The 19,366-nt window shown below is 37.8% G+C and overlaps 1 protein-coding gene across 2 annotated transcripts in view; it reads right to left on the bottom strand.

Annotated features, from left to right (window-relative positions):
- Positions 1-2,242: 2,242 nt before the first annotated feature.
- Positions 2,243-19,366, bottom strand: part of ATP8B4 (ATPase phospholipid transporting 8B4 (putative)) — a 272,392-nt gene continuing 255,268 nt past the window's right edge. Inside the window, exons 26-28 of one of the 2 annotated variants that reach the window (XM_012507151.2) lie at positions 10,319-10,457; positions 6,202-6,332; positions 2,243-4,479 (exon numbers count right to left, since the gene is read on the bottom strand). In XM_012507151.2, the coding sequence (XP_012362605.1) occupies positions 4,198-4,479; positions 6,202-6,332; positions 10,319-10,457 (552 nt within the window). In that variant the 3' untranslated portion in view covers positions 2,243-4,197. The remainder of the gene's footprint in view (positions 4,480-6,201; positions 6,333-10,318; positions 10,458-19,366) is intronic. The other variant, XR_004030436.1, reaches the window with a different exon arrangement.

Raw genomic sequence — 19,366 nt, 5'->3', positions numbered from 1 at the left:
CCATCACAAAGTCTGTAAGTCATCATTATTCCTGGATTCCTACACTATTAACTTTGTGCCTACTCTTTGTAGTGTAAAATAATAATTCTGAGTCATATAACTGAGATAATTAGATTATATCAATCTTGAGGCATTTTGTGCACACACTAAGAGAGTAACTCAATTTCTTACCATAAAAATCAGAAGTAGAGCTTTTCTCATTAGTTGGACTTCCTAGTGACTTTTTAGAAATAGTTTGAGACATTTTTATTTCCTTTGCCTTCCACACCTTCCTAACGTCACTAAATGCTGTAGGAAAGGAAGGAAGGGAGGAGATTTTTCTTATTTGCACTGAAAGGTAAAAGAACATTTGAAACATATATTTCTGAACATTTGTACATGTATTTACACTTTCCCCTAAATCTGCACACTTTAAATCTACACAGACACAATACAGTTTATGTAAGAATGATACACAAACTGCAAAGTGCTCTACAACTATGAAGAAAATTGTTCCAGCTCTGTTGCTTCAACTTCGGTCCCAAGGGAACAAAGGCTCAAAGAATCTCCCTTAAGCCCAGATTCAAGGTAGGGAGGACTTTTAAATGAGCTCTTCTTAACTGGACATGAGTATCTTACCTTCACATCTGGATACTTTTGTTACTCAAAATGATGACAGAGGAAAGGAGAGTGTGGAGATATCTTCATGAATCATTAACAAGAAACTGAGCATTCAACTGACCCAGGTAAAATGCCACCACAGGGTTTAGCAGCTCTGTGGTGAGCTGAGAGAAAAGCCAGAGATAGCAGTGCATTGGGGCTAGTCTAGAGAAATACAAACCAGTACAAGAGCCTGAAGAGCCAGGCCCTGCCCTCACGAGAACATCCAATTCAGTTTCTTCTCTCTCTCTCTCTCTCTATATATATATAAAATATATATATATATAATATATATATATATAAAATATATATATATATTATATAATATATTATATAATATATATTATATATTATATAATATATTATATAATATATAATATATATTATATAATATATTATATAATATATAATATATATTATATAATATATTATATATATATAATATATAATATATTATATAATATATATATTATATATTATATTATATAATATATAATATATTATATAATATATATTATATATATATATACTGTCTCTCTAACAAAGGCAATTGCAAATACACAACAGACAACACTGACAGGAACAGCTCACAGATTGGGTAAATGAGAAAAGGTCTTTAAGACCATCCTGTCCCAATTTCTCTATCAATGGACAAGGACACCAAGGCCTGGAGAAGTCAGGTGGCACGCCCCAGCTCACACAAATCAGCACCATCACTGTGACAAGGAGCCAGGGCTCCCGGCCCCCATTCTGGTAAGACTTTCTTGTTCTCACACAAGATGTGAAGGAAATTTTACTATTCAAGAGTCAAATATAATCCACTTTTTTTTCTTTGAGGGATTACATTTATTTTTCAGAGAGTCAGATTATCTCAAAAAAACATATAACTGGAAAACTCTTTTCTCCCTCCCACCATCCTTTCCTCCATTACTTTTCCCTCTCTCTTGCTTTATCTGTCTTACTTTCTTTCTCCCTCTCTCTCTTTCTTTCCTTCATAGGTACATACATCTGGAGGCAGAGGAGAGAGCCAAAGATAGCAGAGAGAGCTAAGTCAGGGAAACACAATTTGCAATTGCCTATAATAGCTCAAAACTTGGGCTGAGATTTTAAAAACACAAGGTTATCAGCTTAAATCTAGAAAAAATAGTTTTTCTTTCTAAATAACTTGATAACATTTATGTAAAATTAAAATTTTATTATTCCCCAGTGCCCCCACCATCACCACCCACCTCTCATCACTTTTCATCTTCAGGTTCAAAATAATCCCTGGCACTTGTAATTGAATGATCTCGGAATGGGTGTGTGAGTTTACTTGGATCTCATGGGGCCAAAGTAAGCTGATAATATGTTTCTCTCACAATCATCCACACTATTTGTTTATAAACAGCCTTATTTAATTTAAATTGGACTTGCAAAATTGGACCATTTCTAATCTTTCCTATTCCTTACATGAAGGTCCAATTGTTTCATTTTATTCTTGACTCCGATTCTAAGAATGAGTACATTTTCCTCAGCATGTAAAGGAGAGAAAAAAATACCCATGGACCAATGTAACAAAAATCTCCCCAATGAATTTCCCATAAAGAAGAGATAAAACATCAAGTACCAATAGTGCCAAAACATTTACTGAAAGTTTTCAAATCTTGCAAAAATATTACAAAAAGTGAGCAAATGTGGTGAAACTAATGACAAATTAGACATTGAAAACCAACATCTGGTTAAGTGTAGGCAGGCATGTAAGGGAAAGAGAACGTCCATAGGCAGTTACTATGGTAAAGGACTGCATTTGACTCTTTTACACATATTATTTCACTTGATCCCATTTAGGAAATATTATCCCAGACTTGGAAATTTAGGTTTTAAAAAATTGTGACCTATAAATATCACATTAGCTCATTATCCATCGAACTCACTCACTCAAGTGTCACTTGACTCTCTTGGGAAATGTAACTTTGTCTGACCAAGAATTTAATAGGGACCAGATTAAGGACTCTGTAGAATCAGAAGTTGATTTGTAGAAAACTATTAAGACATGATGCTTTATTTTTGCTTTCTGGTACAGAAATGTACCTCCACAGTTATAATTTTATTTCCCTGTAGGACCTTAACCAGTTTTATATCTTTCTGGCAATTTCATTTTATCAAAGCCTTCCCCACTGACTATTTAAATTCCAGTTTTTTTCATATTCTCTTCCAATTGCTCTGTTATACTGATGTTGAGTTAACTGGAACTTAACTCATCTGTTTATGAAATAATTATGTTTTTAATAATTTCAGAGTTTGTGCTTTGACAATCATCAACCAACCACATGAGGTAGGTAGTATGTCCTCATTTTACAGAGGAAGAAACTGAGTCTCAGAAGGCACATTATCGTCCAAGTTTATAGAGGTAAGAAGTGACAGAACTGAGGTTTTCACACAAATATGCCCGAATCACTTTACGGAAAATACACTGATGATTCACATGTGGACTGAAAATTTGAGCTGCAACATCTCCAAAAAAACCACCTTACCTACATATGTTTACTACATGTTTGAATTATAAACATGACAGCTGAGTATCAAAAGCAACTAACTTTAAACGATCTAAACCTGAGTTTTTAAATACTAATTAAAACATTTATTAATTTGTTTGCTTCAATTCTGAAGCTTTAAAAATTGGAAATGTTGAAAATATTTGCCCATAGACTATATGGAATATTATCATAAAAGTGTGACATTCCAATGCTTTGCTGATTCCATTAATGGTCTGGATGATGCTCAGCAAATTACTACTGAGGTTGTTAGAGAAGCCATTGGAAAGTATTTAGAATACTTAGTGGCGAGCCTCTCTGACATTTCATAAGCATGTCCTTACATGACACAGACTGAGAGCTTTTTGAATAAATTTGATCAAATTACCAGCCTATCCTGCTGCAAAGATGTTCAGTCTCCTTTGTCCCTAGACTGGTATAAAAATGAGAAACACAAGCACACTTTTGTATTCTTCAGGCATGAAAGCCATTTGTTGTCCTGGCTGAACAGACAGGTAGATATCAAGACTAAAGAGTGACATGCAACTCAGTCTGAAAGCAACATAGTACACACTTCTTTAAATTTTAAAAGTATACCTTGGGAAAGGCTGATCTCACAGATACATGTTTATCTGTCAATAGGCATGCTTTTCAGCTTGGATATATACCTTTAAAATGCACCCTTTTATCCACCTGAGGATCCATTCAGTGAATATGCAGCTTACAAAAGTTTTTCTCCATAAATAAGATTCTAAAGTTCAGGTCAATTGGTATCTAGGTTGATTAAAAAAAAAAAAAAATCTGTACTTGTAACAGTGAGTGTTTTATCCACCAAATCACAAACTAGACAGTGACCCTCTGGCCTGGTTTTCCATAGCGCACACTCCTGTTTGATGGGCACTGGCAGTTATCTGCCACAGATTTCAGTTAAGTGAGGCAATCTGCCTGCCCCACCTCTTGCCTCAAATCTCAAACTCTGGAGCCAGCAGAATTTCAGCTCCACCTGAAGTGAAAAGATAACTGTGTGGTTTAAATTCATATTGACTCACAGTTTCACTGTTTTATCCTGGCTAAAGCTGCTCACTGTGTCTGTGGTTTTCTTACATAAATTTTCAATCCAGCTAGTGCTATTATAATGTGTCTTTTCCAGCCCTGATGTTGGGGGTGGATTTTTAGCTCGCATATTTTTTCCAGATGTGATAAGCTCTCCATAGCCCTCTTGGTGAGCAAAAGCATATCCAGACCTTCTTGAGCTTGACCTGCGGGTCCGAGGCCTTCGGCTACTTGGAGGCCTTGCCTTCTTTTGAGCCTTCTGCCACCGGCGGATCTGGAGAGAAACAGACCCAAAGTGAGATTGATGCATCCAAATGATAGACTCCAGGCAGTGGCCGACTTTGTAAAGTGAAAGCCTTTTTTTTAAGTAAAAACAACATTGCAAAAGGAAGTTTTAAATCTAAAAACTAAGAAATTTTCCACCCAAAAGATAACAGTGGGGGCACTGGTCCATTTTTATCTCTATCGAGACACTATTAAGTAATTAAGAAATATCAGACAAATTTCATTACTGTCTCTCATATATCTTCAATGTATATGAGCATGCTTTTGTATAGAAAGATTTTCTAACATGCACTGCCCAAAGTCAGCATAATAATTTATAATTTCATTCTCCCAAAACAGCCTTTTTCCTCTCTTTTAGAGGTTCTCTTGATCCAACAGTTGTCAGTAACTGGACTAGAAGAAAATTCAGAAAATGAGTCAGAAATATTCAATTCTTGTGGTAGCTCAACGTATCATGAGACTTTCAGGGTTTTTATTTATTTTAGGTTTGTATGACCTTTCTAAATGTTCCATATTATGTGAGTAGGTTTCCCACAACTCTTTCATTTCCCTGTAAAGCTAAGGAGAAAAAGACCTGAGGTTTGTTGTAAGCGACCTTGTTCTCTGGTTTGGCAAATCACTTGGATTCTGACTTTTGTGTTAGGAGAAAACGATCAAGCGGAACATCACGATCGAACTCATTGGACAAACAAGCACACCCTTCCTTGCTGAACTCATCCGCCATTTTCTGGGTTTATGTTAGAATGAGCTTGGAGAACCAAAGAGGGAAGACAGATATGACAAGGGACTCTGAATTTTTCCAGAAGGAATCTTTTTACACTTTGGTCCCAAAATGTCAGAGACATCATGATTTAAAAAAAGTGTGTGTGTATATCTATCTATCTAATCTATCTAATCCATCTGTCTGTCTGTCTGTCTGTCTATCTATCTATCTATCTATCTACCTACCTACCTACCTACCTCCCTCAGTCTCTCTCAGCGTCACTGGCCTGGTCCCACTCACCACAGCAGCATGTTCCCCCTTCTCATGACATGGCTATGAATGTTTGTCTCCCTTTCTTTCTCCTTTTAACACTTTATCTGAGTCCTGACCTAAGTTGACATTGTCCTACTTACTCCTCTTCCCATGAAATTCTGAAATATGTTCTGTTAATTCTCCAGTTAAGGAATTTCTATAACCTGTTCTTCCTATTTTCATTCCAAGTTTACTAATCTACCCAGCATGCTGCTCTTCCCCTTCTTAATCTGTTCAGAAGGTAACATCTCACCCATGTTTCTGAATCTGCTACTGGATTTCCACAAAAATATTGAGCCCCTTTGACTCATACCATGCTTGTCTCTCTTTTATTGTGCTTGTACTTGCCCTCAAATCAGTATCTTTTCCTATAGCTTGCCTTTCCCTTGGAAAAATTGTCCAAAATGATGCCTGTGATCTTCTTTTTAAAAGTCAGCTTTTTAAAATACCCAGTTTAACTTGTAATTTATGACTCCCCATCCACATTTAGTATAGATGCCTCTCTTCATGGCACTAAGGACTAGTACATTCAAGATGTGGGAAGTCCCATCTATTCTGATGTGATCTCATGCACCAGTAGGTGTTTGCTTGTGACAATTTCATTAGCCCATCTCTGGGCTTCCAATAAGGCAGAAAAGGACACCATTTCAAGAGCCAAAAACCAGCCTTCAAGTATTCATCAGCACTGTGACATACCTGATCACTCAGGGTTGGGTATAAATCCACCTTCAAAAATCTGAATGCCACCACTGGCATAACCGAAGCCACTGTTGTTAAGAGAATTACAAGCCAGATGCACTTCTGGGTCAGGGAATGTCGTGCATTACCTATCATTAAAGAAAATATACACTGTGGTTACAAGTAGGACTGAATTATTAATTAATAGGTTCTTTGTTCCTACAAGATCTTTTTTTTTTTTTTTTTTTTTTGAGACAGAGTCTTGCTCTGTCTCCCAGGCTGGTGGAATGCAGTGGTGCGATCTTGGCTCACTGCAAGCTCCGCCTTCTGAGTTCACGCCATTCTTCTGCCTCAGCCTCCTGAGTAGCTGGGACTACAGGTGCCCGCCACCACACCCAGCTAATTTTTTTTGTATTTTTAGTAGAGACAGGGTTTCACCATGTTAGCCAGGATGGTCTCGATCTCCTGACCTCATGATCTGCCTGCCTCGGCCTCCCAAAGTGCTAGGATTACAGGCGTGAGCCACTGCGCCTGGCCAAGATCTCTTTTCTATGGTGAGATTTGGATCACCTAATGTCACCATGATGATAAGAAGGCAGAAGTGCTAAGATCACCCTCAGGAACTGCTTAGTGGCCTGATCACTTAGAGATTACCAGCCTGAGCCAAGCATTCTCTCACCCAGGCTCAGTCTAATATCACTCACGGAGCACAATTCTCTCTTCCAGCCTCAAGATCTTGTGGTTACAAAGCAGCCATTATTTTTAAAAGGCACATTTACCCTTTACCCTTGTGGACTCTTGAATTAAAACTATCATATCAAAACTACACAAAAAATGTTCCAGATGCAGGTACAATCTCAAATAATGATCGCATCGATTGGCCTGTCATAAAAGGGGAGCTTCATCTACTGCAGGACCAACCTTTTAAATTCCAGGCAATGGCCCGAGAAAACCTGCCTCAGAGGGACTTGTTATTTCTCTATTGTTCACTTGGTTATGAAGTCCTCAAAGTTCCAAGATCAAGAAGGCTCCTGGGTTTGTGAAAAGAGCATTCCCTCACCAGGAGACTGTTGATGCAGCCATCCAACATGCTAGGGCAATAGGACAGTGAAACTCATTTCCAAGTCTGAAGCCAGTTTCCTTACTTTTTACTCACACCTCACATACCCCATTGTGGGGTTTAAACAAGGCAATACGGGTCAGTAAGACAGGCAGACAAGCTCCACGGGAAGATGCCAACGCTGCTTATATCACCAAAATAAACTTTTGTCCCTGTTCATTTTCTGGAGATTCATCATCATACCCCCAATTATCCAGGTCCCCTATCCCAGTATTCAAATGTTACCAACATTCAAATGCGCTTTGGGTATGAGGGCTTGGCTACTGAATGGTATGTCTGCTTTTTCTGGCTTTAGAGAGAGGAATCTGCCTACCCAAGAGCAGCTGATTCCAGTTGCCTTCAGCCATGGGCAGAAACAAACTTGACTCAATAAATTAAATGTCTCTTTGAGCTCCTTGAAGCTTGGTACCCTCAGGCATGGCTGAGAAAACAAGCTTCACTTTGAAACCACACTCCTGTTTGCTGCTAGCTACTAAGGAAAAAAAAAATTTTCCTGAAACCCCAATGTTGATCTAACTTTTAAAAAATTTCATTGGAGCTCGGTAATTAATTACTGAAATGGCTTGTGCTTAGCTGGAAAGAGTGGTCCCTGCACAAATTACTTTCTCCAGTTGAGGCATTCTAGTCTCATTATGCATCACAGTGCTCTCTTAGGACTGGAAATCTTCTAGTCAATACACTGAACTTTTCATTTTGGCAAACGATCTTAAAAAAATAAAACAAAAATAGTTTTGGTGTCTTTGTTTCCCAATATGCTTATTCTTACTCATGACCAACATGTCTCTACATAGTTGGAATCTTTTGGTAAACAAAGTATTAGCAGTACATATTAAGTAAGAGTGCTGCAACTTAAAGATTCCCATTTACACGTAGGAAAAGGCAAAGGGTGAAGAACATTTTTAAATGTATGCGTGAATTTAAATTGAATTACAATTTCAGGTGCCTTTGCATCAATGTGGATTTGTAACCTTACTAACCTTATAATCCTATTTTAGTCCTTGTGGTCTTATTTTGCTTTCTACATACATTAGTCCAAGAATTTACTTCCTCAATTAGTGGATACAAATCTCACTCTTGCCTGATTAAGTTCAAGAATGCTGGTCACTGCGCATCTCTCTTTTCCAGTTTGTTTAGATGAACTCGGTTAGCAGCTCATTTCACACACACTAGAGATTTCAAAACCTCTGAGAAAGTATATTAATATCCCTCTTTTATAAAGCTCAGTGGCCTTTGCTGGGAATCATTTTGAAATGTGGAGTGCAATGATGGTATACCCTATACATAGACCAGAGGTATACTCTTTGTAGAATAATAGAATCTTTTTTAAGGGATTTTAGAGGGTCCTTTGCTACTCATCTGATGTTCAAATTCCTCTGCAATGTTCCCACCAGTAATCAAGCCACATTTGCGTGAATGATAATAATCACCATCATCATAGTTAACATTTATTTTAAAAGTACTATGTACTAGGATACATGCTAAGTGCTTTATATGTCTATTTCATTTAATCCTCATAAATTTTCCATGAAAATAGGCTTATTAATATCCTCAGTTTATAAGTGAAGACATTAATACATAGTATAATATTGTGAGCTGTATGTTTGGTCTTTTTCTCTGTTTTCTGGCATAGATTTAAAACTCCTTGAAATCCTCAGTGATATGTGTCTTTTTGTTTGTTAATGAGTTGACTGATGGCTAGAAGTCCCTAGGTAGCTTCAGGATGGGGGCTGGTCATCAGAAAGACTAAGGTAGGATTAGAGGGTTGGGAGTTTCAGCCCCAGCCTCTAATCTCCTGGAAGGGAAGAGGGACTGAAGGTTAAGTTGATCACCAATGGCCAATGACTTTATCAGTCATGCCTATATAAAAAAAAATGCCTTCATAACAGCCTTAAAGAACAGGGTTCAAAGAGTTCCTAGGTAGCTGAACATGTAGAGGTTCCTGGAGGGCAGCATGCCTGGAAAGGGCATGGAAGCTCCACGCCCCTTCCTCCACACATTGCTCTATGCATCTCTTTATCTGTATCCTTTGTAATATCCTTTATAGTAAACCAGTAAATGTAAGTGTCTCCCTGAGTTCTTTGAGCCACTCTAGAAATTAATCAAACCCAGGGAGGGGGTTGGGGGCAATCTCAATTTATAGCCAGCTGGTCAAAAGTAGAGGTAAAACATCCTGTGGCTTGCTACTAGCATTGGAAGTGTGGGGGCAGTCATGTGGAACTTAGCCCTCAACTGGTAGGATCTGACACTACCTCCAAGTAGATATTGTCGGAATTGAATTGGAGAACATCCAGCTGGGGTCCTCTGCAGAAACACCTCATTGGTTGTTTGTGGGAAGAAATCCCCACTTCTTGATGACCAGAGGTCACAGAAGTCTTCTGTGTTGCTTGCTGAGTGAGAGTATAGGAGAAACTGAGTTTTGTTTATTCCTATATATTCTTGCATGAAAAGAAGAAACTTGCCCAAAGTCACACAGCTTGTTAAGTGGCACAGCTGGTGCTTGAACCCTGACTAACTACAAAGCCTACTCCTCATGCCACTTATGGATTAATGTCCAGGAATTTTTAGAAGGCTCTAAATTATACATTGTTTCATTCTTATCTAAATGCAAATAAGTTTTATGGGTGAATTTTGGCAGATGTTGGTGATAATGTGGCATAAAAGGAGAGTCTAGTAGTTCTTTTTCTTCTCTCTACCATATATGAGCATTTGACAGGTCTTCAGGTAGCCCTAATATATGTGCTATGCCCCTCATTTGCAAAGAGACAGCCTACTACATGTAAGCTGTTGAGAACCTGTAAGCTACTGTGAGTGATTCTTCTGCATCCAGTAGAGACAGCAGAAACTGAGCTTTTAGAGCCACTTTTAAACTCGGAAGCCTTCAAATGCCTGGCTCAATCAATTTCTGGACAATGGATCACTAATCATCCCCAGCTCTACCTAACACAAAAAATAAATTATAAGACAAGTAAACAGCAGCATGACACTAGGTTCCACTTGTCAACATGACTCACTTACCAACAAATGGAAACTGGTTTGGGAAGATGCCAAAGATGCCATTACTGTGCATTGTAAATAAAATGGAGAAATAAATGGCAATGCTCCCCCAGATGAAGACGTGATTAATGAAAGTCCAGTAACTGGTATCCAAGGCTATCTGTAAATAAAATCAAATGCAAACAGGAGGTCTTTGAGGATCAAAAGAGCATCATTTTACCTCGTGATGTTTCCCCAAGAACTGCCCTGTGGCAGGAAGGTTGCACCTGCCTAGTTGCCAAGCCAACCACGGGCATCCCCACTTTCTGAACACACACAGGGGACTGATCTGACTTCATATTTCTGGTAGAAAATTGACTTTAAAGCTTCTATACACAAGCCATTATATCTGCCAGGGTCGAGTCAGAATCAGGAGGTAAGATGTTAAACATGTTAAACTTCTTTTAAGTGAGAAATATGAAAGCATAATGGCTTATAATTTTTAAGTTACTTTCCAAATGTCTCTCAAAACTTTTCTATTGGAAAAAAATTCTTTCTGTAATGGGCAAGTGCAACATTTTATACTCTGTAAGTAAATTTTCACAATACCATTTTTACACATGCATGATCTTTTTTACACCAATATCCCAACTCATTTTGATGATCCTTTCTCTTCAATTACTCAACTTATAACAAAGAAAATTCTTCAGCCTTATTTTGGCATAAAATTCAGAAACTGGGATTCACGATGGCCTGGAAGCATGGTCACGAGCTCTTCTTCCTTCTAGTAACTTGTTGCAGCAGCTCAGCTAGAAGAGTGGTCTGCTATTGGAGAATCAAGGACGCCACTGGTAACTATGAACTCTTGAGTTCTTCAGAGAACAAAAAAGTAGGTTCTGGTATCATTATTTGCATCTCATAGTTCCCAAGTGATCCAGGTCCAAGTGAAGGTTTGTATTTCTAGTAGTTTGTTGCAAGACTAAAGATTTCTCATCTGTCTGAGGGGGCCCTACTTGCTTAGTAAATAGATCCCTCTCAACATGCCGAGACATACTTTCTCTTCCCACTTGTCCCTTAAAATGTTTCCCCATTAAAATGATGCTGGCAGCCTTCGATGTGGACTACAGGGTTTATAAAAGTACAGCCTTTCCTCCCCTCAGGAGGTCTGAAAACAGCCCTGCCATCTATGCCTCAGCAAAGACATGCCCGCTTTCCAGTTCATTTGGCTGCCAAGACATTTCACCAAAATCTCCAACTTTACCTTCCACCACCTGTTAGTTTAACACTCTCAAGAGACAACGATAGCCTGATCTGTGTGGGTAAGAGTAGGCAAAGAAAAATTACAACCCATTTAAAAGGATTCAGCTGAAAAAGCAAGAATAGGTGGCTCCTATTGAAGCAGAACTAATAGAAGAGACAGACAAGCACGATAACAACAACAAAATATAATAAGACCCCGTAAGGAGATGCAATTAGGTCACAGAAAAAAATCTGAAAGAAAAACACACTGTTTCTGAATTTAAAAATTCAACAGCAAAACCAAAGAATAGTCAATGAATTGAACAAAACAATACAAATAATATCTCTCTCACAATAGAGAACAAAGCCTTGGAGACATGGAAACCATTTGCAAAAAGATATGAGACATGAATAGCAAATTCATAGATCCCAGATCTATGACTCCAATATACAAATAATGGCATTTTAGAAGGAGAAAAAGGAATAAATAGAAAAGTAACAACCAAAGAAATCACAGCAGAAAACTGCTCTGTGATAACAAATAGCATAGATTTTCAGATTGAGAGGGTCCTTTAGGTCCTATCCAAAGTAATGAAAGAAGATTCTGGTGACACAATCTTTTATACAGAGAAGGAAAAATAATCAACCTAACATCAAACTATCACAGTGAAACTGTGAAACAACACAAAATTGTTGAAACAACAACTATATAGTGAAGCAACGACAAAGTTCCTAAAGAAAAAGACTGACTCAAGGATCTTATGCTCATCCAATATATCATGTAAATGTAAAGGCAAAGACAGAAAACACTGAGCTAAAAAGTATAACATCTCAATATCCTTTCTGAATAAATTACTCAAGGATATTTCTGCAGTGAAATAAAAATTAAAACTGTACAAAGACCTCAAAATAACAGAAGACAGGTCATAAAAATAGTGGTGAGCAATGATTCTTGTAAATGTATAGTTAGTTCTAGATGAGTAATAATGTATGAGGGGCAGTATGAATTTGGAAAAAAAATGGGAATAGTCAGCAAATATGTTACAGGAGGAGCATTTAATAACATCCTGGAATTAAATTCTAAATAATTAACATGTAAGAGTTGGGGATGGGAGTAAGGACAAAGAAGGGTAAGTAAGATAAAAACATTGCCAAAACTGTTTAACTGAAGAAGCATAAGGAAAGGTTTAGAACAAGATAGTGAAACATTTGATGAAGGATAGAATTTCGTATTATCTGTGGAATTCCATTCTGCCAATATGGAAATATATATATTTAAATAACTATCAAAATAAAGAGAAATCACTAGTAAAATAAGAATATAATAGTAAAACTTGTAAATTATTCATTAGAAATGGGATTTTGTTGTTGTTGTTGAGATGGAGTCTCGCTCTTGTAGCCAATGGTGTGATCTTGGCTCATGGCGACCTCCGCCTCCTGGGTTCAAGCGATTCTCCTGCCTCAGCCTCCTAAGTAGCTGGGACTACAGGCAGGCGCCACCATGCCTGGCTAATTTTTTTGTATTTTTAGTAGAGACAGGGTTTCACCATGTTGGCCAGGCTGGTCTTGAACTCCGAACCTCAGGTAATCTACCCGCCTTGGCCTCACAAAGTGCTAGGATTACAGGCGTGAGCCACTGAGCCTGGTCAGAAATCGGATATTTTAAAACCATAATTAATGTATACAAGTATGAAAAAGTAAAAAAAAGAAAAATTGAAAAGCAGAATTAAAAGTAATCATAAAATAATATTAACATAGCATGATAAAATACAAGTTATCACAATAAAAATGAGTAGCTTAAACATTCTTATCAAGGAAGACTAATAGAATGAGACAAATAAATGGAAATTAAGAAATTGGCCCAGATTATGTATCAAGCAAATGTAAACTAAAAAAAGCAAGAGAAGAAAACTAATATAAAAATATAAAACTTAAGAATCGTTTATTATGAAAAAAGATAAAAGCTACAAAGAAAAAATCAGAAACCATGATGTGACAAAGATATAGCTTAAATTATATGAGGTAAAAATCTCTTTGAAGCACAAGGAAAACTTAATAGGAATCATAATCATAATGGCAAACTTTAATATGATTTTCTCAGCATTTGACAGACATGATGGCAAAGGTGATGGTTCTTCTGGAAGTCTATGGCCAACCTTTTGGCAGCCCGTCCCCAGTGTGGTGACAGCCAAGCTGTAAGGTATAATAACAGCAGTGTTTCCACTGAAGCTACCTAATATGTTTTAATAAACCTCTTTTTTTGGCTTAAATGTTTAAAGTGTCTGTCATTTGGAACTACTGTCTTTTTGGGAAAGTATTATGGCAATATTTATGAAAATTTTAAATGCACATACTCTCTGACCCAGCAATGAAAACAGCAAAATACCATTCTTTATCCAGCAGATTGGTAAAAATTAGGAGTTCTAACCCCAGAAGTCTCATTTCCAGGAATTTATCTGACAGTATATAAAATATATGTACTAATATATGCATTGTAGCATTGCTTCAATAGCAAAAACCATATAGAAACATCTTGTATATCAATAGATGATAAATAATTATACATTCATATTATGAATTTCTGTGCAGCTATTAAAACAAGATAGATCTGAATGTGTTGATTTGGAAAGCTGACCAGAATATCTAGTTAAGCAAGAAAAGCATATTACAGAACAATATACATAATTATTATCCCCTTTTGTTAAATATGTGTGTATGCGTCGTCTGAAAGTACAGAAAATGTATGGAAGGATTTCAGCTATGGTCATTATCATAGTAGTTAAAGAAGGGAAGGAAAGGAAGATGGTTCATTTTATTTTAAACACTTTTGTACCCTTTGAAATGTTTAAAAGAGCATTTTATAATTCAAATAATTGAAAAATACTTTTTTAAAAAAACAATAGAGACTACTTAAATTTGGCCTGTAGCATCAGCAGGACATAAGATTTATAACTGTAATTACAGACCACGGAAATTTCATGGGGTTGTTACCACAATGAAAAGTCAAGCTTAAACAGTGAGGAAAGGATATTAATGCTGCTGTCAAAGTGAGCTTATTCACAGAATTCCTGAAAGTTATTATTCTATATATTAAAGACTACAGTTTGTGATTGAAGCCAAAATTGCCTAGCATCCACGGTTACAAACATTTACATACTGGGGTCTAAGAACTCTATGGTAAAACAGACATTTTCAGGGCTTCCTAGAAATAAAAACAAGTGGTAATCTTTGCCAAAGAAAGAATCAGACTAAAATGACAGAAACTGGGAGTCTCTATATTCCTCAAGTTGAAACTCTGCAATTGAAAGAAACATCTATGTGCTTGTTTGTCTCCCGTGTTAGCCAAGGGTGATACTGGTATCCTAGGTATTCCCACATGAGTGACAGAGGTGGGGACCGCAAATTCCCTGTACTTACTATGTGACTGGGGAGGCCCACAGCTTCTACTTATCTTTACAAAGAAGGGAGGTTCACATAGCTTTGGAGCTGGGCATCTGGAGTCAGAAGACCTCTGTTCAAATCCTGGCCTACCACTTTTTGTATGACTTGGAATATAACAATCTTCTTGCTAAGTCTGTTTTCTCAATGGTGGTAATAGTACTTACATTTCATATGACCATAAAGATAATTAAATGAGATAATGGGATTATCCCAGTATCTGGCACAGTATCCAGTGTTTCCTTTATGCTCAGTGTAAGGTTTGTTCTCATATTGCTTGAAATTTATTTTTTATTTTTTTATTTTTTAGACGGAGTCTCACTCTGTCGCCCAGGCTGGGGTGCAGTGTTGCGATCTCCGCTCGCTGCAAGCTCCGCCTCCCGGGTTCACGCCATTCTCCTGCCTCAGCCTCCCGAGTAGCTGGGACTACAGGCGCCCGCCACCACGCCCGGAGAATTTTTTGTATTTTTAGTAGAGACAGGGTTTCACCGTGTTAGTCAAGACGGTCTCGATCTCCTGACCTCGTGATCCACCCACCTCGGCCTTCCAAAGTGCTGGGATTACAGGCGTGAGCCACCGCGCCCGGCCGAAAATTTTGTGTTTTAACCAGTCTCACTGTAGACTTTGTTCCAGATAACACTGGAATTAGACAGAACTGGATTCTCCTGGCTCTGGGACTTACTGTGTGACCTCAGGCAAGTCATTTAACCTCTCTGAACTTTATCTATAAAAGCGGCCCATAATATTTACTGCATAATGGCATCATAAGGAGGAAGTATAATGCATGGTATCCCTCATGGTGGTGATGACGATACAGGTCTCTTAGAGCTGCCATCAAGGACAGGCCTGCTTTGGTCATCTAGGTTAAGACAGAGTTGAGGGATAGGTGGGTAACACAACCAAATTATTTTCACTTCCTTTGCTCAATTTTAACCTCTTTCCTCATATCCTTTTGCCCCTATATTCTTTCAACAAATGTGCATTTGTGTGTAGCACTGTGGTTTCCATTAGGAATGCAGTGGCAAACAAAGCATGCCAGACACTGGAAGCCTCACTCATTCTGCTTCTAGGCCACCATTTCTAGCCTGGATCTTTTCTACCTCATCCTCCTGTCCAGAAAGTTATCCTCAATCTCCTAGCTGTTTTAGGCCCTCAAGCACTCAGAATTAATGGTGGGAGTGGGACTGGGAATGAGGGCAGGGAGAAATTAGGTAGGGGAGAAAACAATGGGCTGGGAGTATGTGGATAAGGTATAGGGAACTTCAACCCTGTAACATGGCAAAGTGATCCCAGCCACTGAGGGGTGACAAGCAGCACCACCTCTTTTAAAGTACACGACTTTCTGTCTGCATTGCAATGATGAGGATTACATTCCACTGCTTCCCAACCATGCCTAACTACCCAAAGCCCAGTAATAATTGTGCTGTAGGAAATGCTTGCCTCAAATCTTTAACAGAATAATCACAGATGCCTTTATTAAAGAACATCGACTTGGGAAATCAGACTGTTGGATCTTAGTGCTAAACCTGCAATGTTGTCACTGTGTGATCTTGGGCAAATCCCTTATACCTTTGGGGCCCCTATTATAGCAATTTTATTTAAAATTATACCTGCTACAGTTTTAACATATAACCACTAATTCTTTGATACTCCTTCCTCCAGGAGGTAAAAGTTAATTCTTCTTCTCTTGAATGTAGGTTGGACTCAGCGACTTACTTTTAGGGACTAGAGTATGGAAAGGGAAATATAGTCAGCTTACAGTGGAGAAACCTGAAAAACATCATTGTAACCAAGTAGCCAAGATTAGCATCACCTGTATAAATCATGTTGCTATCATGTGCTCCCTGATAGATGAGACAAGAACACATCACTATTTGTGATTCTTTCCCCAAATCCACAACCTCAGTCTATTTCTAAGAAAAAACATCAGAAAACCCAAACTGAAAAACATTCTACAAAATGCCTGGTGACCAGTCTTCAAAAGTGTCAAGGCCATGAAAGACAAGCAAAGACTATAGAACTGTCAGAGATGGGAGGAGACTAAGGAACATGGCCACTAAATTCAATGTGGGATCCTGGATTGGATCCTAGAAGAGAAAAGGGTAATTAATGGAAAAACTGGAGAAATCTGAATCAAATCTGTAGCTCAGTTAATAGTATTATACCAATGCTAATTTCATAGTTTTGACAAATGCACCATGGTGAGGTAAGCTGTTAATATTATCATCAGAGAAAAGCTAGGTGAGGGTATGCAGGAACTGTCTTTGCAGTATCTGCAACTCTTCTACAAATTAAAAATTATTCCAAAATTAAAAGTTTTTTAAAGAAATTATTTCTTTTTGAACAAGATGCATTCGTTATTTCCCAGGCAACAAAAGGTTATCCATTTTTTAATTATAAAACAATTCAAAGTAATACTCTAAATCAGTGAAGGGCTGCTGAGAAGGGTAATTTGCACCCTTCAGCTGAAAATGATACAATCTATTTGGAAAGCCATTTGGCAATATGTGTCAAGTGCCTTAAACTTCCTTCTGTCTTCTAGCCCGGAATTCCCACCTTTAAGCAGATAACCTTAGAAAATAACTAGAGGATCATGCTGAGAATTATGTACTACATGAAACTTTGCCATTGTATAATTTGCCATAGTGAAATGTAGAGGCAATCTAACAGCAACATGAATAAATTATGGCACATTCATATGGTGGAATACTACAGCCATTAAAAGGGATATTTCAAAGAATATTTTATAAATAAGATAAATGCTTGTGACACAAAGTTAAGTGAAAAAATAAGACATAAAATTATATATATATATATAATCTGATTTCCATTTTTCTCATGCTAACCCTGATATGTGATTACATGTGAATTTCAATTTTTGCCTGCATTTTTATGCTTTTCCTGAATTTCCTGCAATGTATTCCTTTTATAATAAAAGGATTTTGTGTTTTTAGGGCAGAGGCTCCGCAGGTACATACATGGCCTAAGTTTCTGCCTGGCTGCAGGAGGTGTGGCGACCGTAGCATGCCACCTTCTGAGGCCATGCAGTACTTGACTCTCCCTGCACTGCCTTGCTTTTGAAGGCGTCTAAAATCTCTCACTTTTCCCCATACCACATTTCACAGCTGGGTCATTCTGCTGGACTCAGCACAGGAGGACCCTCTCTCAGACTGGTTGGAAACTTTGGGCATATTTGAAAACTGTCAACACAATTTATAAACACATCGGTTATAATGATTCTTTCCTAGGAACTTGATGCACCCAGATGAACTCTCTTGTTATGACAGGATCCGTAGCAGGAGAATTTCCTCTCAACATCACCCTCATTTATTCAATACTCAAGAAATATCCACTGTGTGTCACACTAACAGGTGATGTGCTCAGCTCTGGGTATACAGTGATTAACAGGACACTTCCACTGCCTTCATGAAGGTTACACTCTAGGAGGTAGAAAGACATTAAACGAGGGAACACACAACTAAATTTGTACTTACAAGGGGAGATGACAACTATGAGATAAAATAATTGATTTCTATTCCACTAGAGAAAATAAAGGGGCCTTAGTTTAAACGGATCAAGGGAGGCCCCTCTGAAGAAATGACACGTGAGGGAAACTGAGGGAAGAATGTTCCAGGCAGGAAAGAGCAAAGCCATAAGGCAAGCAAGAGACTGGTGAATTCCAGGAGCAGAACAAAAGCCAGTGTGGCTGGGGCATTGTGAGTAATGGGATTGGAGGGATGGCTAGGACCACTATTGTCCTTGAGGAGATGGAAGGCAGAGAATAGATTTTGAAGAGACAAATGGCCATTACGGTCTGAAGCAAATGGATTTGGATTTCCTCTTGCAAAACATCCTGAATGAGGAGCTAATGGTTACTTTGAGCCTAAATGTGAATCCTCTCTGAAAAAGCACGGATATCATTCTATATCATTCTTATAAAACTTGGATAATTAAGGGTTAGAAATTTCAAAAGTTTATTTTAAAAACTTCAAGCGACGAGAAGTCACTTGAAGCTTTTAAAATAAACTTTTGAAATTGTGTAATTTTTTTGTGACTAAACAATGTTTTTAAAATGTGAGTTTGTGGGCTCTCAACTTGTGAGAAAGTAGAAATGTAATTTCAACATTCAACTGGAATAAGAACTGTATGTTTTATGAGAAAAACAGCTTCTAAACATAAAGTTAATATAAAAACATGGCACTGGCACTACTGTAATAGCACATAAAAAAAATTATGGGCAAGCAAAAAAAAAGAGAAAAAGATCCGTGGGCATAACAGCAGGCTTTTTCTAAAATTAGAAAGATTAAGTTAACCAAAAATTGTAGGGTTAATTGTGAACACCAGTTTCACACACACACACACACATGCACGTACACATGCACACACACATACACACAAACATTTAATGCTTGT

Source organism: Nomascus leucogenys, chromosome 6, assembly GCF_006542625.1.
Source record: "Nomascus leucogenys isolate Asia chromosome 6, Asia_NLE_v1, whole genome shotgun sequence".
NCBI lineage: Eukaryota > Metazoa > Chordata > Mammalia > Primates > Hylobatidae > Nomascus > Nomascus leucogenys.
This window is presented reverse-complemented; position numbering and strand designations above follow the sequence as displayed.